The 27285-nt window shown below is 45.6% G+C and overlaps 1 protein-coding gene across 1 annotated transcript in view; it reads left to right on the top strand.

Annotated features, from left to right (window-relative positions):
- The first annotated feature begins 913 nt into the window (after positions 1-913).
- FBH1 (F-box DNA helicase 1) overlaps positions 914-27285 on the top strand; it is a 37707-nt gene continuing 11335 nt past the window's right edge. The window contains exons 1-14 of the mRNA XM_087722673.1: positions 914-1002; positions 2840-3010; positions 5072-5589; positions 7222-7352; positions 9061-9199; positions 9896-10086; positions 12561-12650; positions 16130-16218; positions 17973-18141; positions 19689-19911; positions 20683-20770; positions 21985-22071; positions 22426-22562; positions 27119-27218. Coding sequence (XP_087578799.1) covers position 1002; positions 2840-3010; positions 5072-5589; positions 7222-7352; positions 9061-9199; positions 9896-10086; positions 12561-12650; positions 16130-16218; positions 17973-18141; positions 19689-19911; positions 20683-20770; positions 21985-22071; positions 22426-22562; positions 27119-27218 — 2134 coding nt within the window. The 5' untranslated portion in view covers positions 914-1001. The remainder of the gene's footprint in view (positions 1003-2839; positions 3011-5071; positions 5590-7221; positions 7353-9060; positions 9200-9895; positions 10087-12560; positions 12651-16129; positions 16219-17972; positions 18142-19688; positions 19912-20682; positions 20771-21984; positions 22072-22425; positions 22563-27118; positions 27219-27285) is intronic.

Here is a 27285-nt window from a genome sequence, read left to right on the forward strand (position 1 = left end):
ATCCTTGTAGGGGAGTCATTGAGGCCACTTGGAGGTTCTTACTCGCTTGAGTAAGAAGCTTCTTGGATGAGAAGTGAAACGTCTCCAAAAGAAGAAAAAAAACACGAAATGTCCAGCTGCTTCCTGAAAAAGCACCTTTGGGGCAACCATGGATGATTGAGAATCTCTACAGACTTTTAGCTCCACAATTTGAGATGGAAGACCCTTTGAATGGTGTGGGAGTAGGAATGGATTTCCAGAGAGAGAAATTGCAGATTACAGGAACCATTTGCACCACTCAGGAGACCCTGAGGACACAGATGAGCCTCCAAGTGGCCTCAACGACCCTCTAAAACAGTGTTTCTCAACCTTGGCAACTTGAAGATGTCCGGACTTCAACTCCCAGAATTCCCCAGCCAGCATTCGCTGGCTGGGGAATTCTGGGAGTTGAAGTCCGGACATCTTCAAGTTGCCAAGGTTGAGAAACACTGCTCTGAAAGGATGCAAATGACTAGCTGTCTGCAAGGAGTATCAATCCTTCCGTCCTCCACCATTCAGGCAGAGTTGAAGAAGCTCCTTGGAGGAGAAGCAAAACGTCTTCAAAAGAAAAAAAAACAAGTCCAGCGGCCTCTTAGGGGGGAAAAAAAGCACCTTTGGGACTTCAAAGGAGGCTTTGACAATGCAGCATCCCCCACTCCCAAACAAAAGGAGGGGGACGGGGGACCGGAAGCGAGTGCTGTCTGGTACTCTATGCTTGTAGTTTTTCTGCCTCTCTTTGGGGAAGGGAGGGGCCCGTCCAATTGTGCGCGACTTTTCATTGGTCCGTACCGGGCCACTCTTCCGCATCAAGAAGGAGGAGCAATAAGGAGCGAGCTCTGCGATAGGACGGCAGAGAACCCATCATCAGTCCTGCGGGCAAGAGGCGGGGTTTTGGTTTGGCCGAAGCGTCCGCAGGTTAGGGTGCGCTCGCTGGGAGCAAGTTGCGGTGCGCGCGCAATGTTTGCAAAGTGGGCGGAAGTCAGAGTAAGTCTTAAGCTCCCAAATTTAATGGAAAGTATAATTAATTGCTAATTAGATTCTGGGTATTTAGAGCTGGGAAGGCATTGTCATCCGGGCCGAATTATTTCCCATTCGGATTTTGTGGGGGGAAAAGTAATTTGTTTGGGAGGAAGGGAGGGGAGGGGTGGGGAAGTCCATTGCAACCCGACCATCGTCAACCTGGCGCCCTCCGGGTATATTGGGGGGTATGACACGTCTTATCATCCCCTGCATTCGGGCTGGGGGATTCTGGGAGTGGGAGTCCACAAGTCTTAAAGTTCCCAGGTTTGGACACCCCTGCCTTAATGGCAAGGCTCATGGAAATTCCAAAGTCTTTGGAGTCAGCCAGGAGTTCAATTTTATTACTATTAAGCCAGAGGCGAACAATTATCCCTTTGCATGCAAGGTCAACTTGGGCACTGAATTGCAATCTTCTTCTGTATCTCTTTATTTTTATTTATGCTTAGTTTTCTCAAGTTTCCTGTTTCCCCACTCTGTATTCAAACTGGACATTGATTAATAAGGTTTGTGGGTGGGTGTATACATTTTTACACACACACACACACACACACACACACACACACACACACACACACCACACACTACCACGGGGTGGGGAGAGAATGTGTGTGTGTATGGGTATATATGTATTATCTTTTGAAAGAGGGCAACAGAATTTCATTTTTAATGTGTGCCAGTGTATGACTTTGGTATATCTTTATCTAAATATCTCTCTCTCTCTCCCCCACCACTCTCTAGCTGTCATCTATCTACTTATCTATTTCTCTTCCCCCTTCCTTCCTTCTTTTCCTTCGCCTTTCTCTTCCTTCCTTTCTTGTCCCTGCCTTTTCCTTCCTTCCTCTTGCCTATGTCTCTCTCTTTCCTTCCTTCCTTCCTTCCTTCCCTCCCTCTCTCCCTTCCTCTGTCATCCTCTCTGTCTCTGTGTCTGTCTGTCTGTCTCTCTCTCTCTGTCTCTCTCTCTGTCTGTCTGTCTCTCTCTTTCTGTCTCTCTCTCTGTGTCTCTGTCTCTCTCTGTCTCTGTCTCTCTGTCTGTCTCTCTTTCTGTCTCTCTCTCTCTGTGTCTCTGTCTCTGTCTGTCTGTCTCTCTGTCTCTCTCTGGCTCTCTGTCTCTGGCTCTCTCTCTCTTTCTGTCTCTCTCTCTCTCTGTGTCTCTGTCTGTCTGTCTGTCTCTCTCTGTCTCTGTCTGTCTGTCTCTCTCTTTCTGTCTCTCTCTCTGTGTCTCTGTCTGTCTGTCTGTCTCTCTCTGTCTCTGTCTGTCTGTCTCTCTCTTTCTGTCTCTCTCTCTGTGTCTCTGTCTCTCTCTGTCTCTGTCTCTCTGTCTCTCTCTCTCTCTGTGTCTCTGCCTCCCTCTCTCTCTGTGTCTGTCTCTCTCTCTCTGTGTGTCTATGTCTGTCTCTCTCTCTCTCCATCATCATCTATCATCCATCTATCACCTAAACAAATAAATATAAATAAAATTATAAGGGGAATGCACCAAAATCTCACATACTGTACTTTAACAACCATCTTGTCTTGAAAGCAAAATGATGTGTTGTTTTTTTTAATGTGTTCAATTCATTTGCCGCCTATCTCGCTACTCTATGCTGAATTATACTGCTCTGCAAATTATTCATGCTGAGTGATGCTCGGATGGGCCCTTGTGGATTGCTTAAAATGCCATCGGCTGTGACCACACTTAAACCATCAATTGGGGTTTGCAGGGGGTCTGGGTTTGCAAGGGAACCCTGCTTATGTCTTTCTCTAGGACGCCTTCTTCCATCCAGTGCCGTTTTTCTCTGTTTTTTTTCCCCTGTTGAGCCAGTGAGGTCTTTCAAGAAAATCCGCCTGACCGCCAGTGATTGTGAAGTCCTTCGTCAGAGCCCAGAAGGCACAGCCGCCCTGACGCAGCCCCTCAACCAGAGGCCCGGCAGCCAAGATTCCCGTAGGCGCCTTGGCCCAACTCCTCGGAGGAGGAGGAGGCAGCCTTCCAAAGGTGTGATGAGTTGTGATCCTTTGCATTGCGTTGCAAGACTAAGGAAGTGGTTACTTTAAAATACCAGGATTAATGGTTTCGGGGGCCCTTGCCGCGTCTTCTGAGGCCTTGGTTAAAAACCACAAAAAAGCGGGGTTGTGTCGTTGCGATGCAAGATATGGAGGGTGCTGCGTTTGTCCCCTGCTGTTAGAGGTTGGCTCCCTGTTTACACAGCCACGAGTATACAGACAGCAAACCCCACCTCCTCCTGGCACTGATAATGTTATCTGGTTGGACCATGAAATGTGTATGAAGATCACTAAGGCCGGAGAGACCCTTCCTTCTTTCCTTTCCTTTTCCCTTCCCTTCCCCTTTTCTTTCCTTTCCTCCCACTTCCTTTCCTTCCCCTTTCCCTTTCCTTTTCCCTTTCCTTTCCTTTCCTTTCTCTCCTCCTACTTCCTCCCCTTCTCTTTCCTTTCCCTTTTCCCTTTCCTTTCCCTTTTCTTTTCCTTTCCCCTTTCCTTTCGTTTTTTTCCTCCCACTTCCCTTTCCCCTTCTTCTTTTCCTTTCCTTTCCTTTCTTTCCTCCCACTTCCTCCCCTTCCCTTCCCTTTCCCCTTTCTTTTCCTTTCCTTTCTTTCCTCCTACTTCCTTTCCTTCCCCTTCCCTTTTCCCTTTCCTTTTCCCTTTCCCTTTCCTTTCTTTCCTCCCACATCCTCCCCTTCCCTTTCCCCTTCTCCTTTCCTTTTCCTTTTCCCTTTCCTTTCTTTTCCTTTCCTTTTCCCTTTCCTTTCTTTTCCTTTCCTTTCTTTCCTCCTACTTCCTCCCCTTCTCTTTCCTTTCCCCTTTCCTTTCCTTCCCCTTTCCTTTCTTTCCTCCTACTTCCTCCCCTTCTCTTTCCTTTCCTTCTCTTTTCCCTTTCCTTTCCCTTTCTTTTCCTTTCCTTTCTTTCCTCCCACTTCCTTCCCTTTCCTTCCCTTCCCTTTTCTTTTTCCTTTCCTTTCTTTTCCATTTCCTTTCCTTTCTTTCCTCCCACTTCCTTCCCTTCCCTTTCCTCTTCACCTTTCCTTTTCCTTTCCCCTTTCCTTTCTTTTCCTTTCCTTTATTTCCTCCTACTTCTTCCCCTTCCCTTTTCCTTTCCCCTTTCCTTTCTTTCCTCCCACTTCCCTTCCCTTTCTCCTTCTTCTTTTCCTTTCCTTTCTTTTCCTTCCCTTCCCTTCCTCATCTTCCTCCCCCACCTCCTCCTCTCCACAAACCCCACTCTCGTGTATCACTGAAGACGTTCCACAGTTGGGTCATGAAACGTCTTGAGCAAGAAAACCAAGGGCCCTGCACATCCTCTCCTCTCCTGGCTAGTTTCAAGGTTGCAGGGTTTATGAGCTGAGACCAGGGAGAAGCCTTGCTTAAGTAGGAGATACGGAAGGCAGTGCAGGTAGTCCAAATTTATGTTGCTAAGCGAGACAGGTGTGAAGTGAATACTGCCCCATTTTACGACCTTTCCTTCCCCTGTTGTTAAGTGAATCGCCCCAGTTGCTAAGTTAGGTTGTGGAGTGAATCCGGCTTCCCCGTAGACTTTGCTTGTGAGACCACGTGACCCAGGGGCTTTGCGACCGTCACAAATATGAGTCAATTGCCATAGATATGAGTCAGTTCCAACCGTCATAAGTACGGGTTAGTTGTCAGTGGGGATGCCACAACGGTCCCATATGAGAAAAACGGTCCTTTTTTCCCCCGTGCCTTCGAACGGTCACTAAATGGGATGGTTGTAAGTCGAGGAATAGCAATAGCAGTTAGACTTATATACCGCTTCATAGGGCTTTCAGCCCTCTCTAAGCGGTTTACAGAGTCAGCATATAGCCCCCACAGTCTGGGTCCTCATTTCACCCACCTCGGAAGGGTGGAAGGCTGAGTCAACCTTGAGCCGGTGAGATTTGAACAGCCGAACTGCAGATAACAGTCAGCTGAAGTGGCCTGCAGTGCTGCACCCTAACCACTGCGCCACCTCGACAATGGCAGATCCTTGCCATTGTCCACCTGCTTTTCTTCCTGGGCGCTGTCATTTGTCTTCCCTTTCTGCCCTCAGGCCACCAAAGGACCATCACAGATTACTTCAAGAGCAGATCGCATGCCCCGCCATGCTCCAGCAACATGGCGGAGAGCCACAAAGCCATAGTTGAGGAGAACTTCGCTGGTGACTGGCCGTCCGACTCGGACGACTCTTGCAGTCTTCTTGACGAGGCAACGGACACGTTGGCGCCCCCCAAGAAGCTATTGCGTTTCTCCCACGGATCTGGCGACTCCGTCGGAAGCGCTGGGCGGGAGGTCCGAGGTCACGAACCGTGGTTGGTGAGGCTTCCTGGGGAAAGCCCAGGCGATGGAACGGTCAAGCAGGAAGCTCGCGACGTCGAGGTGGATCCTCTTCCTGATGCCCACTTTGGGCTCTTCGGAACCACATCCGGGGATGACGTACCTCAGGGAACGATGGAGAAGTTGCCGGATGAACTCCTCCAGGAGATCTTCGCCCTGGTGCCTCTGGTGGACCTCCTCCAAAACCTCTGCCTGGTGTGTCGACGTTGGAAGTGCATCATCTCGGACGTGAAGGTAAGGGAGGCCGTTGTCTCAGGAAGGGTGGACGGGAGCTGGGGCAAACCTTTTCTCTCCCTTGAATGCAATAGCAATAGTAGCAATAGTTAGACTTATATACCGCTTCATAGGGCTTTCAGCCCTCTCTAAGCGGTTTACAGAGTCAGCATATTGCCCCCCACAACAATCCGGGTCCTCATTTTACCCACCTCGGAAGGATGGAAGGCTGAGTCAACCTTGAGCCTGGTGGGATTTGAACAGCCTAACTGCTGAACTGCAGTCAGCTGAAGTAGCCTGCAGTGCTGCATTTAACCACTGCGCCACCTCGGCTCCTTCCGTGATTTAACTATCATGATCCGGGACATTCTTCTGATTGGAAACCTTTTTTTTTCCATTTGGCAAGTAGCTTTTAGATTGCAAGAAGAATAGAACAGGAATAGGAACAAGAGGAGAGAAGAATAGCATAGCATAGAATAGCATAGAATAGAGGAGAGAAGAGAAGAGAATAGAGAATAGAATAGAGGAGAGAAAAGCAGAGATAGAGAAGAGAATAGAGGAGAGAAGAGAATAGAGAAAAGAAAAGAATAGAGAATAGAATAGAATAGAGGAGAGGAGAGAATAGAGAATAGAATAGAGGAGAGAAGAGAATAGAGAATAGAATAGCATAGAAGAGAATAGAGAATAGAAAGGAGGGAATAGAATAGAGGAGAGAAGATAATAGAGAATAGCATAGAAGAGAAGAGAACAGAGAAGAGAATAGAAAATAGAATAGAGAGAAGAGAAGAATAGAGAAGAGAGGAGGGAAAAGAATAGAGAGAATAGAGATAGAATAGAGGAGAGAATAGAGAATAGAATAGCATAGAAGAGAAGAGAATGGAGAATAGAAAGGAGGGAATAGAATAGAATAGAGGAGAGAAGATAATAGAGCATAGCATAGAAGAGGAGAATAGAATAGAGGAGAGAAGAGAATAGAGAGAAGAGAATAGAGAAGAGAAGAGAGAATAGAAAGGAGGGAATAGAATAGAGGAGAGAAGATAATAGAGAATAGAATAGCATAGAAGAGAAGAGAAGAGAGAATAGAATAGAGAAGAGAAGAGAAAATAGAATAGAATAGACTAGGGAGAAGAGAAGAATAGAGAAGAGAGGAGGGAAGAGAATAGAGAGAAGAGAGAATAGAATAGAGGAGAGAAGATAATAGAGAATAGAATAGCATAGAAGAGAAGAGAATAGAGAATAGAAAGGAGGGAATAGAATAGAATAGAGGAGAGAAGATAATAGAGAATAGAATAGCATAGAAGAGAAGAGAATAGAGAATAGAAAGGAGGGAATAGAATAGAGGAAAGAAGAGAATAGAGGAGAGAAGAGAAAAGAGAATAGCATAGCATAGCACAGAAGAGAAGAGAATAAAATAGAATAGAGAATAGAAAAGAGGAGAGAATAGACCAGACTAGACGAGACTAGAATAGAGAAGAGAAGAAAAGAGGAGAATAGAATAGAGAATAGAATAGAATAGAATCAGAGTAGAGTATTAGAATTAGAATTAAGAATATAAGAGAATAGAGAAGAGAATAAAATAAGGAACAGAACAGAATTCTTTATTAGCCAAGCCCCCAAATCCTAACATCCGATGTTTTGCCCCTGGCTTTTTAGTTCATTCCTTGGAAGAAAATTTACTATCAGTATTTGAAGGGAGTGGACCACGCCTCTCTCACCCTTCGAGTCATTCTGCAACGGTACGGCCTAACCAAGAAGCATCCCCGGTGCATGCTGGGATTTATCCGGTGAGTGGCCTTCGGTATCGCAACCGCAAACCATCTCCTTTGCTTTCGTTAACGGGGTAGCCTGGTCTACGTCTGGGGCTTGACTTACGACCACAATGGGGAGCAGTATGCATTTTCTTTGCTAAGTGTGCTTGATTTTATGATTCCCCCCCCCACAATTGTTCAGTGAATCACTGCCGTCATTAAGTGAACCATTGGGGTCTTTAAGCGAAGCTGGCTTCCCCCAGCTTCAGAAGTGTCCCAAATAAATCCAGCCACAAGCAGGCCACAGTTATTCCTCAGGGCAGTATCCAATAGTCCATAAAATAAAAGCTAAGTACCACTCACTCGTCACGAAATCTCCAGAACCGTTAAAATCTACAAACTTGAAATTTGGCACGTCTGTTTCTCTTGGCTTCTAGGTGCTCGCTGAGAGAAGATTTTTTTGAAATGACCATCAGATCATTAGTATTTCTTATACAGTAATTAACACGCTCTGTATGCTAAGGAGTTCTACTCCCCCTCCCCACCTGAAAAGAACTCTGTTCCAACTGCCAGTTTTCCCCTCACATTCCGTTACCTCAGTTCACACCGGTAGACGTTCCACTCCTTCACTCAGGGGCGGTCTGGGGCTCCTTACACTACTAAATGTCAGCTCCTCACCAAAATGTCTACGCTTTCCACCTATGGAACTACTTCCGGACTCAAGGCGGCGGGAGCGATATTCCCTTATGTGTTTCACTCACCGACCACCACAAAGGATTGTGAAGCGAAGACCACCTCTGAGCCAATGGATTGTGAGCTGAATTTCTCCTGCATAGCCCGATCACATAGTTACGTCGTGAAGCACGGGTATCCAGCTAGTAGTCCATAAAACAATGGAAAGTCGCTCCCACAAATAAGCCCATCCAGCGAACTTAAACCAACCAGGCCATACGGAAGTACACCCACGTCATTTCTCTTGGCAAGAGAAGTTCAGAGTCTTCCAAGGCAGGAAGCACAAGGAACAAACACACACACAACACACAAACCAACAGTTCCTCATTCCACCTGCTGCGATAAATAGCCTTCTGGTGCAGCCAATCAAGACAAGTGGGGTTTTCTCCCAAGCAATCTGGCAGATCTCCTTTGCTCTTGTCTTTTCTCTGCCCTGAGTGCTCTCGGATCCACCTCGGAAGGCAGCTTCTCTTCCTCTTCACTGACCGTCCGCCCCTGCAAGCTGTCCTCGGCCGAAGACCCCTGTAAATCTCTTTCGGCCGGCTGATCAGAGTCATTAATTAACCCAGTTCCTGATGTGGAATGAATGAGCTCATCCTTCCTTTGAGCCGGCCTCCAAGGAAGAATCCGTGGAGTCGTCCAAGGGAGACATCACACCCCAGCATGCTGCAACCATCATGAAGTCATTGCCACAGTTGTTAAGTGAATCACTGCAGTTGATGAGTTAGCAACCTGGTTGTTAAACGAATCTGGCTTCCCCGTTGACTTTGCTCACCAGAAGGTCACGAAACAACTTCACACAGCAACCGTCATAAGTACGAGTCAGTTGCTCTGAATTTTGATCGCGCAACCACGGGGATGCTGCAAAGGTCGTAACTGTGAAAAACGGCCATAAGTCCCTTTTTTTTCCTAGCGCCGTTGTAACTTTGGACGGTCGCTAAATAGAACCGTTGTAAGTTGAGGACTGCCTGCATAAGGCCCTCACCTGTCCATCTCTCTCTTCCCAATCCAGGTGCGCGGCTGCGATTCGGAGCTGCCGCTGTAAGGATCCCGCTGCTGTCCTTGCGTGTCTGAAGCGCCACTCGCTCTTTCTCAAGGCGGAAGTCTGCATCGCCAAGAATCTTCCGGATTTGGACGGCCGCAAAGAGAAAGTAGGTCTTGGCGGGCTTAAATCCCCCTCCCCCTCAAGAAAAATAGTATTTGGGCATACCAGGTGCTTTGACATAACACTTAATTATTTCCTTGGCTCAGCTGATAAGGGAGGAGAGCTTGTGGCTTAGAGGCTAATACAACTGCCTAACATGTAAAAACAGCCCAGGTTCGAATCCCAGTAAGGGTATGGCTAGCTGATGAGAGCTAAATAGCTTGAAATAGATCTATACTAGTCTCCCTTTGTTTATTTATCAGCACAAATGCAACACGCACACACGCACGCACATACACACACACACACATGTATATATAATCAATTGTTCATTACATCATCATGGATCCGTTTGATATACAAAGATCTTTCTAATATAAAATGGCCGCTACATACAATTATACCAAAGTGTTCAAATCATCCCACTCTGAGAATGTTTTGAACTTTCTCAAGGCAGCGGGAGCTCTGAAGCTCTTCCAAAGAGGGGAGGGGGCAACCCACGACCCTCTGCGCAGTGAGGTTGATTCTATAAGGCAGTGGTTCCCAAACTTGGCAACTTTAAGACTTGTGGACTTCAACTCCCAGAATTCTCCAGCCAGCTCTGCAGAGCTGGCTGGAGAATTCTGGGAGTTGAAGTCCACAAGTCTTAAAGTTGCCAAGTTTGGGAACCACTGTTATAAGGATTCCCCCCGTGTTCTTCCAGCCGGCCTATGTTCGGGCATTGATGGCGGCCACGGTGCTCCTTGCCGGAGGTGTTGGCGATGTCCAGGAGATGGTGGCCTGTCTCCAAAGACCCAGCTCCACCATGTCGCTGACGGATATCCTTGAGATGTTGTATTCCACAGCCAGCCTACTCTACGCCATGCGAGACAACGAGGTCCACATCAGTAACAGGTCAGTTTGCAAAAGATCAGAAGCAATGGTAAAAATCTAATTTTTTTTTTTTTTGCCCCACCGGTTCTGTGGGCGTGGCTTAGTGGTGGTGGTCATGTGACTGGGTGGGCATGGCCAGCTTGTTTTCACTTTTTAAAGCATTTTTTTTTTCCTGCTGGTCCAGGCGAATTGGTGGGGGGAAAAATGCTTTACAAAGTGAAAAAAAGCTGGCCTGCACCAAGAGGATTTCACCCATGGTCAGGAGATACCTAGGACTGCAATCTGTAGTTTACCGCTGTAGTAAAACTAGGAGTATCTTTGGTAGGGAGGGCTGTGCGTGTTTGGGGGGGGGGGGAAGTACGCAATCTAGCACGAGAGTCAGTTTGGTCTAATGGTTAAGGCACCAGGCTAGAAAGCAGGAGACAGGGAGTTCTAGTTCTAGTTCTAGAAGCTGAATGGATACCTTTGGGTCAATCACCAGGGGACGGTGAGTTCTAGTCCCTCCTTAGGCATGAACGCCAGCTAGGTGATTCTGGGCCAATCACCTGGAGACGGTGAGTTCTAGTCCCATCTTCGCTATGAAAGCCAGCTGGGTGACTTTGGGCCAATCACCTGGAGTCAGTGAGTTCTAGTTCCACCTTTGACATGAAAGCCAGCTGGGTGACTTTGGGCCAATGACCAGGAGACAGTGAGTTCTAGTAACACCTTAGGCAATAAAGCCAGCTGGGTGACTTTGAACCAATCACCAGGAGACAGGGAGTTCTAGTTCCACCTTAGACATGAAAGCCAGCTGGGTGACTTTGGGCCAATCACCTGGAGTCAGGTGAACCTGAACTTTCGCTATGAAAGTTGGCTAGGTGACCTTGAACCAGTCCGCAGGAGATGGTGAGTTCTAGTCCCACTTTAGAATGAATCCAGATGGGTGACTTCAACCAATCAACAGGATGTAGTGAGTTCTAGTCCTGCCTTAGGCATGAAAGCCAACTGGATGACTTTGGACTAGTCTCTCTCTCTGTCTCTCTCTCTCTCTCTCCCTCTCTCTCTCTGTCCGCCGAACCCACCTCACAAGGCTATTGTTGTAAGGAAAGTAGGAAGAAGCTGTATTGTATATATATTCGCCCCCTGGAATTAGGTGCAGGAATAATAAAAGCAGGATACCAATCTCTCTATATAAAAGCAAAATACCACTCATGCATCATCACGAAATCTCCAGAACCGTAAAGCCTACAAACTTTAAATTTGGCACGTATGTTCCTCTTGGCTTCTAAGTGCTCGCTAAGAAAGGATTTTTGGAAATGACCATCCGATCATTAGTATTTCTTTTATTATTATTATTAACATGCTCTGATGCTAAGGAGTTAAGACATTCCACTCCCCCTCCCCACCTGAAAAGAACTCTGTTCCAACTGCCACTTGGTCATGGGCGTGGCCAGCATGTGACTCATCCAGCCTGCGGGTAGTGAATTTAGGCATTCTTCTCCCCCTCCCCACCTGAAAAACGCTCTGATGCTAAGGAGTTAGAATGAGGGAGAGAAGGGCATAAGATAGGAGAGGCCTCTGTGGGGCAAGCCTGAGGGAGAGAAGGGAAGAGGAGAGGCCAATGTTAAGTACCATATTTTTAATGTAGATTTTTGGAAGCTTTTTTTCAGCCCTAATGTGGTGCAAATCAGGGAAGATCACTCATTAGCACCTCATTAGAACTGAGAAAAAGGTTCTTCCATCTGGGAGAAGCCAACTAGAAAGGATTTAAAGACTGCCTTAAGAGGTAGTACTTTTGTCCAGTTTTTATTTTTGGGACATAATCCTCTCAAAGGCAAGGCAGAGAGTTCCTGTGTCTATGTAATTTTATTCTTTTGGAGATAATCCCTTTAAGGGCAAGGCAGGGATTTTTCCTGAGTTTTCTCAATGGTTTCCTTCAGGCACGCACTGGGCTGGTTTGTTGATTCAGCTTTGTTACATTTTACAAGCTGTTAAGTACTTTTGGCTGAATGCCCAGACATCTTTAAGATTTTTTTTAAAAAGGGGGCAAAAAGTATCATTTTGATTATACTATTATGTTTGCTTGCTTTTCTGGTGCTATGGGAATAAAAAATGAACACCTGATCGGCAGATTTTCCCCCCCTATTTTCCTCCCCAAAAACTAAGGGGCGACTTATACTCCGGTGCGTCTTATACTCCGAAAAATATGGTACTCGTTAATTTCCAAGCTGCAAGGGTCGATTTATCAAGCCCAGTCGCATAGTTGCGTAGCGCAGCACAGATATCCAGCTAGTAAATAAATAAAATAAAACACCCCCTCGTTAAAGCAGCTGCAACTTTGCTCCGCCTTTCTCTGCCAGAAAGATGCTGCTACTTTCAAGAGTCAGTTCCTTACAGCAGAAATCCACTGAGGTGTGTTTATTCCCCGTCTCTTAATTTTTTCCCCTGATTTTTTTTACCATTTCAGAGTTTTTTGAGGTTCGTTTTCACGTTTCCCCTTTTCTGTATCCTTCCAGGCTTCACTACAATGTTTTTTATTGCCTGTATCACCTGGAAAATTTCCCCTGCGGCCCGGCTGTTCAACACCATCCCACCTTAGGCCTCAGGTGGGTAAATTAATTTTGTAGGTTAACCCAGGTAGTCCTCGACTTACAACTGTTTGTTTAATGACCAAGGTTGCAGCAGCACTGGGGGGGAAAAGTGACTTACGACCGTTTTCCACCCTTATGGCCGTTGTGGCATCCTCGTGGTCGTGTGATCTGATGGAAGAAAATGTCCTTCTGGGTACAGTTGCAAGTGGGGGGGGGGGGGGAAGACACTGGAAACATGGAGGCTGCTTGGAAAGATGGTTTAATGATGGACAGGATCACTTGGCTTGAGCTCCTGAACCCGAAAAGGGGGATCAGATGCTTCCAGATGTTGGGTGAAGACGAAAAAGGGGCAGAGATGCTGAAAGTCCCTAGTTTTATGCCCTTTCTGGCCTTTTGATCTTGATCTCGTATTCTGATTGGTTGTCAGACTCCCATGGAGCCATGCAGGAGCAACTCTGTAGGTTGTGCTTTGAGTCCATGTTTGGTTGAGCATTGCTTCTTCCCAGGAGCCCTGTGGTGAGATAGGTAAAGGGCTAATACTATCATGCCTTAATCCCATCGCCCTGCATCTGAAGGGGGATGTCTTTGTTATGTAGAATAGACTGCCTAAGGCCTTTTAATGGCCATTGACAAAGGGGGGGGGGCTATTAAGAGTAAGTCTGTTTCCTGCCTAAAAACATGTTTCTCCATTTCTTATCCAGGGAAAATATAATATTCTGCCTTTTCAATATTCCCCAGGATATTTCCTTTTTTCTAGCAGAGGGCTGGGTGCTAACTGCCTACAATCAAAAGTCAGACATTTGACAACAGATTCATATTTATGACCGTTGCAGTCTCCTGGAGGGTCACGTGATTCCCCTTTTATATAGAATGGAATATTCCAGTGGTTCCCAAACTTGGCAACTTTAAGACTTGTGGACTTCAACTCCCAGAATTCTCCAGCCAGCTCAGCTCTAGTCCAACCCCCGGCTTTTGAGACCTTCCGACAAGGAAAGTCATTGGGGAAGCCAGATTCACTTAACAACCGTGGGACTAGCCGAACAACTGCAGCAATTCACTTAGCGACTGTGCCGGGAACGGTCGTAAAATAGGGCAAAACCCACTTAACAATAATCTTGTTTAGCTTAGAAGCCAAGAGGAACATACGTGCCAAATTTAAAGTTTGTAGGCTTTACGGTTCTGGAGATTTCGTGATGATGCATGAGTGGTATTTTGCTTTTATATAGAGAGATTGGTATCCTGCTTTTATTATTCCTGCACCTAATTCCAGGGGGCGAATATATATACAATACAGCTTCTTCCTACTTTCCTTACAACAATAGCCTTGTGAGGTGGGTTTGGCGGACAGAGAGAGAGAGGGAGAGAGAGAGAGACAGAGAGACAGAGAGAGAGACAGAGAGAGAGACTAGTCCAAAGTCATCCAGTTGGCTTTCATGCCTAAGGCAGGACTAGAACTCACTACATCCTGTTGATTGGTTGAAGTCACCCATCTGGATTCATTCTAAAGTGGGACTAGAACTCACCATCTCCTGCGGACTGGTTCAAGGTCACCTAGCCAACTTTCATAGTGAAAGTTCAGGTTCACCTGACTCCAGGTGATTGGCCCAAAGTCACCCAGCTGGCTTTCATGTCTAAGGTGGAACTAGAACTCCCTGTCTCCTGGTGATTGGTTCAAAGTCACCCAGCTGGCTTTATTGCTTAAGGTGTTACTAGAACTCACTGTCTCCTGGTCATTGGCCCAAAGTCACCCAGCTGGCTTTCATGTCAAAGGTGGAACTAGAACTCACTGACTCCAGGTGATTGGCCCAAAGTCACCCAGCTGGCTTTCATAGCGAAGATGGGACTAGAACTCACCGTCTCCAGGTGATTGGCCCAGAATCACCTAGCTGGCTTTCATGCCTAAGGTGGGACTAGAACTCACCGTCCCCTGGTGATTGACCCAAAGGTATCCATTCAGCTTCTAAAGTGGGACTAGAACTCACCGTCTCCTGATGATTCGCTCAGAGTCACCCAGCCGGCTTTCATGCCTAAGGCAGGACTAGAACTCCCTGTCTCCTGCTTTCTAGCCTGGTGCCTTAACCATTAGACCAAACTGACTCTCGTGCTAGATTGCGTACTTTCCCCCCCCCCCCCCCCAAAGCACACACAGCCCTCCCTACCAAAGATACTCCTAGTTTTACTACAGCGGTAAGCTACAGATTGCAGTCCTAGGTGTCTCCTGACCAGGGGTGAAATCCTCTTGATGCAGGCCAGCTTTTTTTCACTTTTTAAAGCATTTTTCCCTGTCAAAAGTCAGACATTTGACAACAGATTCATATTTATGACCGTTGCAGTCTCCTGGAGGGTCACGTGATTCCCCTTTTATATAGAATGGAATATTCCAGTGGTTCCCAAACTTGGCAACTTTAAGACTTGTGGACTTCAACTCCCAGAATTCTCCAGCCAGCTCAGCTCTAGTCCAACCCCCGGCTTTTGAGACCTTCCGACAAGGAAAGTCATTGGGGAAGCCAGATTCACTTAACAACCGTGGGACTAGCCGAACAACTGCAGCAATTCACTTAACAACTGTGCCGGGAACGGTCGTAAAATAGGGCAAAACCCACTTAACAATAATCTTGTTTAGCAGCAGAAACGTTGGGCTCCATTGGGGGTTGTACGTTGAGGACTAGCGGCTTGGCAAGTACCTGTTAACAACTGTGACCTTACACAAGGTTCACAAACATTTATAACTTCTGGTATTTTTTGTTCTTTTTTTAAAAGTTTTCTATTGAACACAAATTAAAACATTGGACACAGTGTTACTGCCCTGGCGAAATCTATGCCATATATGCTAAGATATAAAGTTATACCTTATAACCACCCTGCTTTTTAACATTAGATCTATTTCGTGTTTACAAATATAAAAATATCACATTTCCAACCATATTGCTTTGTTTTTATCTGACACATTTTCACTATTATAGTTTCATACATAATTCTAATCTCCATTCTATAAATCTTAGTCCTTGCTTATTTGGGGTTTTTCATTTTTGGTTCCAATCATCGATAAAATTTGTCCCAGATCTTATAATATTCTGATTCGTCTTCAATTCCCACGTCAATTTATCCATTTCAGCACAAGTCAGAATTTTCCTAATTATTTCCCCTTCTTATGGAATTCCCCTGTTTTTCCATTTTTGGGCAAGGACCATTCTTGCCGCTGTAACAATATGTATTGTTAAGTAAATTACCCCCTTGTTATATTTATTGTTTATGATTCCCAAAAGAAATAGTTCTGGTGTGAATTCTATTTCCTCTTTGGTTATCTTTATCAGCCACTTTTGGATTTTCCGCCAATATTCTTTTGTTTTTTTGGCACGACCACCACATATGGTAGTATATGCTGGATTGCTGAACACATTTCCAACAATTTGGCGTTGCATTTCTAAACGTTTTGGCTATTCTCGTGGGTGGGAGATGCCACCTATATAACTTCTTCTTCTGTTGATCAACAGGCCTGTTTTACAACTTACTAGTGAACAGCAACAGATCTTAAACCACGCCCTTGCACCTGGAGAGGTGGTAAAAATTGTGGCTTTTGCAGGTAAGGCATCTGGAGCCCAGAAAATTCTTGAATCCCTCTATAGATTGGGCGCCATTTAACAAAATGAAATTCAATGGTGAAAAGAGGAAAGTTCTACATTTAGGCAAGAAAGACGAAATGCACAGGTCCAGTATAGGTGGTACCTTCCTCAATAGTAGTAACTGTGAGAGGGATCTTGGAGTCCTAGTGGACAACCATTTAAACAGGAGCCAGCCGTGGGCAGCAGCTGCCAAAAAAGCCAACACAGTTCTAGGCTGCATCAACAGAGGGAGAGAATCAAGATCACGTGAAGGGTTAATACCACTTTATAAGGCCTTGGGAAGGCCACACTTGGAATATTTGCATCTAGTTTTGGTCCACACGATGTAGAAAAGATGTGGAGACTCTGGAAAGAGTGCAGAGAAGAGCAAGAAAGAGGATTAGGGGACTGGAGGCTAAAACATACGAAGAACGGTTGCAGGAACTGGGTATGTCAAGTTTAATGAAAAGAAGGACCAGGGGAGACATGATAGCATCTTCCAATATCTCAGGGGCTGCCCCAAAGAAGAGGGAGTCAAGCTATTCTCCAAGGCACCTGAGGGCAGAACAAGAAGCAATGGGTGGAAACTAATCAAGGAGAGAAGCACCTTAGAACTGAGGAGAAATTTCCTGACAGTCAGAACAATTAATCAGTGGAACAGAAGTTGCCTCCAGAAGTTGTGAATGCCCCAACACTGGAAGTCTTGGGAGTCGCAATGAGTCGGACACAACTTCGCAACTAACAACAACAATCCCTTACATCAGGGCAGAGTCAAGGCAACTGTCCTGTGTTTACTTGCCGGATGCCCTTCCTGTCGCCAATGCAGAGTTCGCAGCAGATAATTTCTCTTTTAAAAGGAACCCTTTATTGAAAATTAAAAACTTTTAAGATACAAATGGCTTTAAAAATAGTTTTGTATAAGTTACAATCCTTTTTTTGACAGCGCTGACATAACCAGGTAATTTCTCATTGTTCTCCAAAGAGAGAGAGAGAAATATATGCCCCTACCTAGGATTGAACCCACAGCTTCACCGCTAGGCCACTGCACCACTCCTACAGGATTCCAGGCGTGTTCTTACTGAAAAAAAGCAAAACAAAACCAGAAGATTAAGATTTAATTTATTTGTATGCCGCCCTTCTCCGGGAGGGACTCAGGGCGGCGAACAACTCAAAAGGGGAAAGGGGATACAAACACAATACATATAATTAAAATACACAAGAGTCATACGGCCATACAAGTCGAGAGGGGAGGGGAACTCATCAACCCCAGGCCTGCCGGCACAGCCAGGTTTTGACGGCTTTCCGGAAGGCCTGGAGAGAGGTGAGGGTCCGAATCTCCACGGGGAGTTCATTCCAAAGGGCCGGAGCTGCCACAGAGAAGGCCCTCCCCCGGGTGGTAGCCAGATGGCATTGGCTGGTAGACGGAACCCGGAGGAGGCCAACCCTGTGGGATCTGATGGGTCTTTGGGAGGTGATTGGCAGCAGGCGGTCTCTCAAGTACCCAGGTCCAATACCATGAAGGGCTTTATAAGTTACGACTAGCACTTTGAAGCGTATCCGGAGACCGATTGGTAGCCAGTGCAGCTCACGGAGGATAGGTGTAACGTGGGTGTACCGAGGTGCACCCACAATTACTCGTGCGGCTGCATTCTGGACGAGTTGTAGTCTCCGAATACTCTTCAAAGGCTGCCCCATGTAGGGAAGAACTGAAATGTTTTTACATTTTTCCACGCAGGCACTGGCAAAACCTCCACACTGCTCCAATACACTCGGAAGTGGGACAACCTGAATTTTCTGTACTTGGCGTTCAACAGCACCATCGCGAAACAGGCGGAGTTGGTTTTCCCCGGTAACGTCACTTGTAAAACCATCCACTCCTTGGCCTTTGCAGAAGTCGGGAAGCAGTAAGTGACCGGGTTCTTCTTTACCGGGAGTTTAGTCCTCGACCTACGACCACAACGGAAGCCCAACATTTCGGCTGCTGAGAGAGACAGTTGTTAAGCGAGTTTGGCCCCGTTTTTAACAACCTTGCTGGCCACGTTCAGGGAATCAGTGCAGTAGTTGAGTTAGGGACGTGGTGGGTTAAGTGAATAACGGAACAACGGGCTGGAAAGGGACCCTGTAGGTCATCTAGTCCAACCCCCTGCCCTCCCCCCCCTCCCGCCCAAGCAGGGGACCCTACACCATTTCTTTTTTTTTGGAAAATCTTTATTGTTTTAATTAAACAAAAAAAAAAGAATCATTACATCTTGTCGATTGGTTACAAATACATTTCGTGCGTTTCTTCCACGATCATTCATTACCTATACTTCCTTCAAATTGAATTGTACATTTTAAATTAAAAAAAAAATTATGGATTTTACTATCACTGTACCACAGTTCTCATTTAATGACAATTATTTACACGTGTTTTTATCTAAAATCATTTGTACTTAAAGGACACAACCACCTACTGGCATTCATTCGCAATTTCAATAAACCTCCAATAACATTACACCTTTTTATTCTGAAACAAAGTCAATTCATAAAATATCTACACCCTTTCTGACAGACAGCAGTCCAATCTCTTCTTGAAAGCTTCCAGGGATGAAGCTCCCACAACTTCTGAAAGCAATTTCTCTTCCCCTGGTTGATTGTTCTCACTGCCAGAAGATTCCTCCTTATTTTCAGGACTCTTCTTGAAAACCTCCAGATATGAAGCTCCCACCACTTCTGAAGGCAACTTCTGTTCCCTTGGTTGATTGTTCTCCCTGTCAGGAAATTCCTCCTTATTTCCATGTTGAATCTCTCCTTGTTCAGTTTCCATCCATAATTCCCCCTTCTGGTGTGGTGGCCTAGAGGTGGAGCTCTTGTCTCCCTGTGAGGTCGATCCTGGGTAGAGGCAGATATTTCTCTCTCTGGGCACACTGAGAATATATATCTGCTGAATAAAACTCCTCAGTGGCAACAGGAAGGGCAGTAAACACTATATAAGGGACTACGGGGCCGTTCGAAGGAAATGATGATTAATTCCCCCTTCTGGTGTGGTGGCCTAGAGGTGGAGCTCTTGTCTCCCTGTGAGGTCGATCCTGGGTAGAGGCAGATATTTCTCTCTCTGGGCACACTGAGAATATATATCTGCTGAATAAAACTCCTCAGCGGCGACAGGAAGGGCGGTAAACACTATATAAGGGATATAAGGAATTACGGGGCCGTTCGAAGGAAATGATGATTAATTCCCCCTTCTGGTGTGGTGGCCTAGAGGTGGAGCTCTTGTCTCCCTGTGAGGTCGATCCTGGGTAGAGGCAGATATTTCTCTCTCTGGGCACACTGAGAATATATATCTGCTGAATAAAACTCCTCAGTGGCGACAGGAAGGGCAGTAAACACTATATAAGGGATATAAGGGATTACGGGGCCGTTTGAAGGAAATGATGATTAATTCCACCTTCCCTCTTTCATTCTGCTGCAGTTACAAACATAAGCTTAACCTGGGCTCACTGACCTCCTACCTGGTCAGTTTTGTCCTCTCCAATCGCAAGGGCCAATCTTCGTTCATCAGAGCCAAGACGGTCGTTCAGACACTCGCGGCCTTCTTCGCTTCGGCGGACGCGTCCATCACTGTGGAGCACACGCCCATTTGGTGCAAGAACAACCAAGGGATGAACGTTCTGGTGGAGGAACGCGAAAAGCACGTGAGTATTTTGGCCCTCAGGACCAGGGATCGGCAGTCCTCGTTTAGCGACCGTTCGAAGTTACGACTTCAAAAAAGAATCATTTTTCACATTTATGACCGTGTGGTCACGGGATTCCAAATTCGGAACCTTCGCAAATAGCAGGACGTCCTCGACTTAGCACGTTTCGCTTAGTGACTCTTCAAAGTTACAACGGCACAGCCGAAAAACGAGCGATGGCGATTTTTCACATTGACAACCATTTGAACAAAACTGGCAACCGACATATTTATGACGGCTCCCGAGGTCACGGGAGATCCCCCTTTTGCGACCTTTTGGCAAGCAAAGTCCATGGGGAAGCCTGATTCACTTAACAACCGTGTTCCTTACTTAACTTCTGCAGTTGCAACACGGGCAAACTTCACTTAAGAACTGTCTCGCTTAACAACAGAAATTCTTTGCTCTATTGCGGTCGTAAGTCAGGGACTACCTCTATTTATGACGGTTGCAGTACCCTGGGGTCACATGATCGTCTTTTGTGACCAGCAAAGTTAATGGGGGACAGCCAGATTCACTTAACAACTGTGCCGAGAACGGCCATAAAATGGGGCGAAACTGACTTAGCAACTGCCTTGCTTAGCAGTGGAAACGTGGGTGGGCCTCCATTATGGTCGTAAGTCGAGGACTAGCTATAGACCCAGACCTTCCTTCCCCTTCAAGATCTGTGGGAGAAAACTTTGGATTTGATGCTTTTCGTTCAGCGAGATCATCATCCTAACTCTTGTTTTCTAGATCATTGTTGAAGAAGCGAAACAAATATGGGCCAAGATGAAAATGCGGAGCCCGACCACGGACATGGCTCACAGAATGACGCACGACGGTAAGTGGAATATGTGAGGGAAGCCTTTGGGGCATTTAGCTCTGCTGGAGAAACAGGAAGAAAAAAGTAAAAACAGAGGGGAAATTTCCTTCATGGAGGGAAAATCTAGTTCCACCTTAGACATGAAAGCCAGCTGGGTGACTTTGGGCCAATCACCAGGAGACAGGGAGTTCTAGTTCCACCTTAGGCAATAAAGCCAGCTGGGTGACTTTGGGCCAATCACCTGGAGTCAGTGAGTTCTAGTTCCACCTTAGACATGAAAGCCAGCTGGGTGACTTTGGGCCAATCACCAGGAGACAGTGAGTTCTAGTAACACCTTAGGCAATAAAGCCAGCTGGGTGACTTTGAACCAATCACCAGGAGACAGGGAGTTCTAGTTCCACCTTAGACATGAAAGCCAGCTGGGTGACTTTGGGCCAATCACCTGGAGTCAGTGAGTTCTAGTTCCACCTTAGACATGAAAGCCAGCTGGGTGACTTTGAACCAATCACCAGGAGACAGGGAGTTCTAGTTCCACCTTAGACATGAAAGCCAGCTGGGTGACTTTGAACCAATCACCAGAAGTTGGGGAGTTCTAGTCCCAGATTAGGCATAAAGGCAGCTGGGTGACTTTGGGCCAATCAACAGAAGACAGTGAGTTCTAGTCCCTCCTTAAAGCATGAAAGCCAGCCTCTTGACTTTGGACCAATCACCAGGAGACGGTGAATTCTAGTTTTACCTTAACATGAAAGCCAGCTGGGTGATTTTGAACCATCACCAGGAGTTGGGGAGTTCTAGTCCCAGATTAGGCATAAAGGCAGCTGGGTGACTTTGGGCCAATGACCAGGAGACAGTGAGTTCTAGTCCCTCCTTAAAGCATGAAAGCCAGCCTCTTGACTTTGGACCAATCACCAGGAGACAGTGAGTTCTAGTCCCGCCTCAAAACATGGCTTTGGACCAATCACCAGGAGACGGTACATTTTAATCTTGCCTTGCCCACTTTAAGACTCGGGGACTTCAATTCCCAGAATTCCCTAGCCAGCATGCTGGGAGAAGTCCACCCATTAAAGCCATCTTAAAGTAGCCAAGGCTGGGAAATTAAAAGAAAATATAATATAATGCTTCTTTATTAAAATAATCCTGGATTGTAATCCTACAGGAACTCAAGAACACAAAATCAAAGAAGGTTGTTTCATTGTACACTGATTTTAAGCATCGGTCTTGTGCCTCTTTAGGCTACTTGAAACTTTGGCAACTTCAGAAACCTTCTCTTTCCAACTACGACGCTATCTTGGTGGATGAGGCCCAAGACTGCACGCCCGGTGAGTGCGATGTAGATTCTGGGTTCAAATCCAGGCAGGCCTCGGCATGCATAGCCTTTAGGAGGCTTATAGAGTGCTCCTGCGGGCTGGGGGGACAAAGCAAGCAAAAAACAGCCCGTTTTTGCCCTCCCCAGCCCCCAGGAGCACTCTGTAAGCCTCCTAAAGGCTATGCACGGCGATTTTTGCAATGGGGGCAGGGTTTCGGGAGGCTAAAAATGCTGCATTCAGTGTATAAGACGCACCCAGATTTTCAGCCTCTTTTTTTGAGAGAGAAAAAGGTGCGTCTTATACTCCGGAAAATACGGCACTCTTCTATTCCAAATATTATCATTTATTTCTATCCCCTTTCTCTAGCGGTTATGGACATTGTCCTCTCGCAAACGTGTGGTGTGATCTTGGTTGGAGATCCACACCAACAGATCTACGCCTTTCGGGGTGCTGTCAATTCACTTTTGCATGTACCCCACAGTCGCATCTTCTACCTGACGCAGGTAAGAGAGCAGGAGAGCTGAGAGGTTTGACTGGGAGTTGTGGGTTAGCTGTAATAATACAATACAATGCAATAGGAGAGTTGGAAGGGGCCTTGGAGGTCTTCTAGTCCAACCCCCTGCCTAGGCAGGAAACCTTATACCGTTCCAGACAAATGGCTCTCCAACATCTTCTTAAAGACTTCCAGTGTTGGGGCATTCGCAACTTCTGGAGGCAACTTCTGTTCCACTGATTAATTGTTCTCACTATCAGGAAATTTGTCGTCAGTTTTAAGTTGCTTCTCTCCTTGATTAGTTTCCACCCATTGCTTCTTGTTCTACCCTCCGGTGCTTTGGAGAATCCCTCCCTCCCTTGCTCCTTCCTTCCTTCCTTCCTTCCTTCCTTCCTTCCTTCCTTCCTTCCTTCCTTCCTTCCTTCCTTCCTTCCATCCTTCCATCCATCCATCCATCCATCCATCCATCCATCCATCCATCAATAGAATAAAATAGAATGGAATAGCAGAGTTGGAAGAGCCAAGGTGGCGCAGTGGTTAAATGCAGCACTGCAGGCTACTGCTAGATCAGCAGTTCAGCGGTTCAAATCTCACCGGCTCAGGGTTGACTCAGCCTTCCATCCTTGCGAGGTGGGTAAAATGAGGACCCAGATTGTTGGGGGCAATATGCTGACTCTCTGTAAACCGCTTAGAGAGGCCTGAAAGGCCTATGAAGCGGTATATAAGTCTACTGCTATTGCTATTGCTATTCTAGTCCAACCCCCTGCCTAGGCAGGAAACCTTATACCGTTCCAGACAAATGGCTATCCAACATCTTCTTAAAGACTTCCAGTGTTGGGGCATTCGCAACTTCTGGAGGCAACTTCTGTTCCACTGGTTAATTGTACTCACTGTCAGGAAATTTCTCCTCAGTTCTTTTTTTCTTTTTTTCAAATTTTTTTTTAATTTTAATTGAACAAAAACACGCAAAAAAAGAATCATCCTTCATTACATCTTGTAGAAAGTGTGTCCATTGCTTACAGATAACTTTCGTGCATTTCTTCCACAGTCAATACTTATAGTTCATATTAGATTATATACTTTAAGTCAAAAATCTTTGTATATCTTACTACCACAATTCTCATTTGACTACAATTATTTGAACATGCTTTTACCTCAAATCATTCATACTTAAAGGCACAACCACATAATGGCATTCATTAGCTATTTCAAAAAATCCTCCAATAACATTTATAGCATCTTTTAAGTAAAAGACAATTAATAAAGTTTCTAAGCCTTTCCCCCACTTTTTTTTCCAACTCACTGACTAAAATTTATATCCAAGTTACTTTAGCCAATACCATAGCATGTATATATTGTAAAACAATGTCCATTAAAATTTCCTTGTTGTTATTATAATTGGCTAAAAATCATTTACTATTTATGCCCCATCTCCTCTCATCGCCCCCCCCTCAAAAAAAAAACCTTACACCTTTACAACAAGATCTAAATGAAAATTTGTTAATAAAATATATAGGTCTTTTTCCCAAGTCACAATTTACAATTTATTACTCCTCTGTTCTAAGTTGCTTCTATCCTTGATTAGTTTCCACCCATTGCTTCTTGTCCTACCCTCAGGTGCTTTGGAGAATAGCTTGACTCCCTCTTCTTTGGGGCAACCCCTGAGATATTGGAAGACTGCTATCATGTCTCTCCTAGTCCTTCTTTTCATTAAACTTACACATATCTAGTTCCTGCAACTGTTCTTCATCTGTTTTAGCCTCCAGTCCCCTAATCCTCTTTCTTGCTCTTCTCTGCACTCTTTCCAGAGTCTCCGCATCTTTTCTACATCGTGGTGACCAAAACTGAATGCAGAATTCCAAGTGTAACCTTACCAAGGCCTTATAAAGTGGTATTAACCCTTCACGTGATCTTGACTCTGTTGATGCAGCCTAGAACTGTGTTGGCTTTTTTTGGCAGCTGCTGCCCACGGCTGGCTCCTATTTAAATGGTTGTCCACTAGGACTCCAAGATCCCTTTCACGGTTACTACTGTTGAGCAAGGCACCACCTATACTGTACCTATGCATTTTGTCTTTCTTGCCTAAATGTAGAACCTTCCTCTGTTCACCATTGAATTTCATTTTATTAGATAGTGCCCAATGTTCAAGTTTGTCAAGATCCTTCTGCATCTTAAGCCTTAAATCTTCTGGAGCATTGGCTATTCCTGCCAACTTGGTGTCATCTACAAATTTGATGAGTTCCCCATTTATTCCCTCATCCAAATCATTGATAAAGATGTTGAAGAGTCCTGGGCCCAAAACAGAGCCTTGGGGTCCCCCACTGCATACTTCCCTTGATGAAGATGCAGTTCCATTGAGGACGACACGTTGAGTGTGGTTGGTCAGCCAGTTACGAATCCATCTGGTGGTGATGCTGTGCAACCCACATTCTTCTACTTTATCTAGTAGTAGGTTATGGTCTACCTTATCAAATGCCTTACTGAAGTCCAAGTAAACTATATCGACGGCATTCCTCTGGTCCACTAATTTTGTCATCAAAGAATGCAATAAGATTGCAAATTCTTATCAAAGAATGCAATAAGATTCGTTTGGCATGATCTGTTTTTAACAAACGCATGTTGGCTTTTGGCTATTACTTTGCTTCTAAGTGTTTGCTAATTCGTTGCTTGATTATCTTTTCCAGAATCTTTCCTGGTGCTGAGGTCAGGCTGATAGGTCTGTAGTTTCCTGGATCTGTTTTTTTCTCTCCCTTTTTTGAGGATGGGAACCACATCAGCTCTTTTCCAGTCCTCTGGTAGTTCCCTGGTGCTCCAGGATCTCTGAAAGATATAGTTTGAGATCTCCCCTGCCAGTTCCTTCAGAACCCTGGGGTGTAATCCATCCGGTCCTGGTGATTTGAACTCGTCTAGGGTAGACAGGTGCTCACCTACCATTTTCTTCCCTATTTCAACTTGTGTTCCTAATCCGATTTTTGTGGTGCTGTTTTTGATAGGTTGGACTGTTTTATCCCTTTGTGTAAAGACAGATGCAAAACATGAGTTAAAATAGTTCTGCTTTCTCCCTGTCGCTTGTCACCTTCTTGCCACTTTCTCCCAGCAATGGATCAATTGTTTCCTTGACTTTTTTCTTGTTTTTAACATGTTGGGAGAAGCTTTTTTTTTTGTTATTTTTTACTTTTGTTGCAAGCCTTTCTTCATTGTGAGCCTTAGCTTTCCTCACTTCATCTTTACAGGCTCGGGCTATTTGCTGATATTCTGCCTTTGTTATGTGCCCCATTGCCACGTTTTATACTTATCTTTTTTGTCTTTCAATTTGTCAGATAGTTCTTTATGCAGCCATGCTGGGGTTTTTTGGGAGATGTTATTTTTCTTCTTCATTGGTATTGTGCTAGACTGGGCTTTTGTAATCTCATTTTTCAAAATTTCCCAAGCTTCTTGAGTTGTTTTCCCCTTGAGGATTCTCATCCATGGTATTTTTCCCAAGCTCTCTCTAAGTTATAGATCGAAGAGCCGGGAGATTCGGTTCTTAATGATGCATTAAGATCTTCTCCAGCTCCTATTGAAAGCAATCTCATCATTCCAATTGGAAAGATCCACAATTCAATCCAGAAGATTCCTAGAAATTCATGGATCTCATTGGGAATCCACTCCAGTTCTAGTCCTGCCTTAGGCACGAAAGCCCGCTGGATGACTTTGAGCCAATCATCAGGCGATTTTGAGTTCTAGTCCTGCCTTAGGCATGAAAGCCACCTCGGTGACTTTGAGAAAATCACTAGGAGACAGTGAATTCTAGTCCCACCTTAGTCATGAAAGCCCGCTGGATGACTTTGAGCCAATCATCAGGCGATTTTGAGTTCTAGTCCTGCCTTAGGCATGAAAGCCGCCTCGGTGACTTTGAGAAAATCACTAGGAGACAGTGAATTCTAGTCCCACCTTAGTCATGAAAGCCCGCTGGATGACTTTGAGCCAATCATCAGGCGATTTTGAGTTCTAGTCCTGCCTTAGGCATGAAAGCCACCTCGGTGACTTTGAGAAAATCACTAGGAGACAGTGAATTCTAGTCCCACCTTAGTCATGAAAGCCCGCTGGGTGACTTTGAGCCAATCACTAAGTGATGGTGAGTTCTAGTCCTGCCTACGACATGAAAGCCAGCTGGGTGACTTTGAGCCAATCACCAGGAGACGGTGAGTTCTAGTCCCGCCTTAGGTATAAAAGCCAGCTGGATGACTTTGGACCAATGACCAGGAGAAGGGAAGTTCTAGTCCCGCCTTAGGCATGAAAGCCAGCTGGATGACTTTGGACCAATGACCAGGAGAAGGGAAGTTCTAGTCCCGCCTTAGGCATGAAAGCCAGCTGAGTGACTTTGAGCCAATCACCAGGAGACTGGGAATTCTAGTCCTGCCTTAGGCATGAAAGCCAACCGAGTGACTTTGGATCAATCACCAGGAGACGGTGTGTTCTAGTCCTGCCTTAGCTTAAGGGGGGGGATGAAATGGGCAGCAAATTACACCTCTATTACGTGATGAAGTTCTCACCTCATTGGAGGATTTTTTTCCTCTTCCGCAGAGTTTTCGCTTCGGCTCCGAAATCGCTTACGTTGGCGCGACTCTCCTGGATATCTGCAAGAAAGTGCGGAAAAAAACACTGGTGGGAAACACCCAGGAAAGTGAGTGTTTTAAGCCAGTCGTCCTTCCATCGCTCCAGGTAGGAAGAATTGCTAAGTGGGACTGACA

Source organism: Thamnophis sirtalis, unplaced genomic scaffold (genome assembly GCF_051295495.1).
Source record: "Thamnophis sirtalis isolate CommonGarterSnake01/CBP01778 unplaced genomic scaffold, rThaSir2_p1.2 scaffold_9, whole genome shotgun sequence".
Taxonomy (NCBI): domain Eukaryota; kingdom Metazoa; phylum Chordata; class Lepidosauria; order Squamata; family Natricidae; genus Thamnophis; species Thamnophis sirtalis.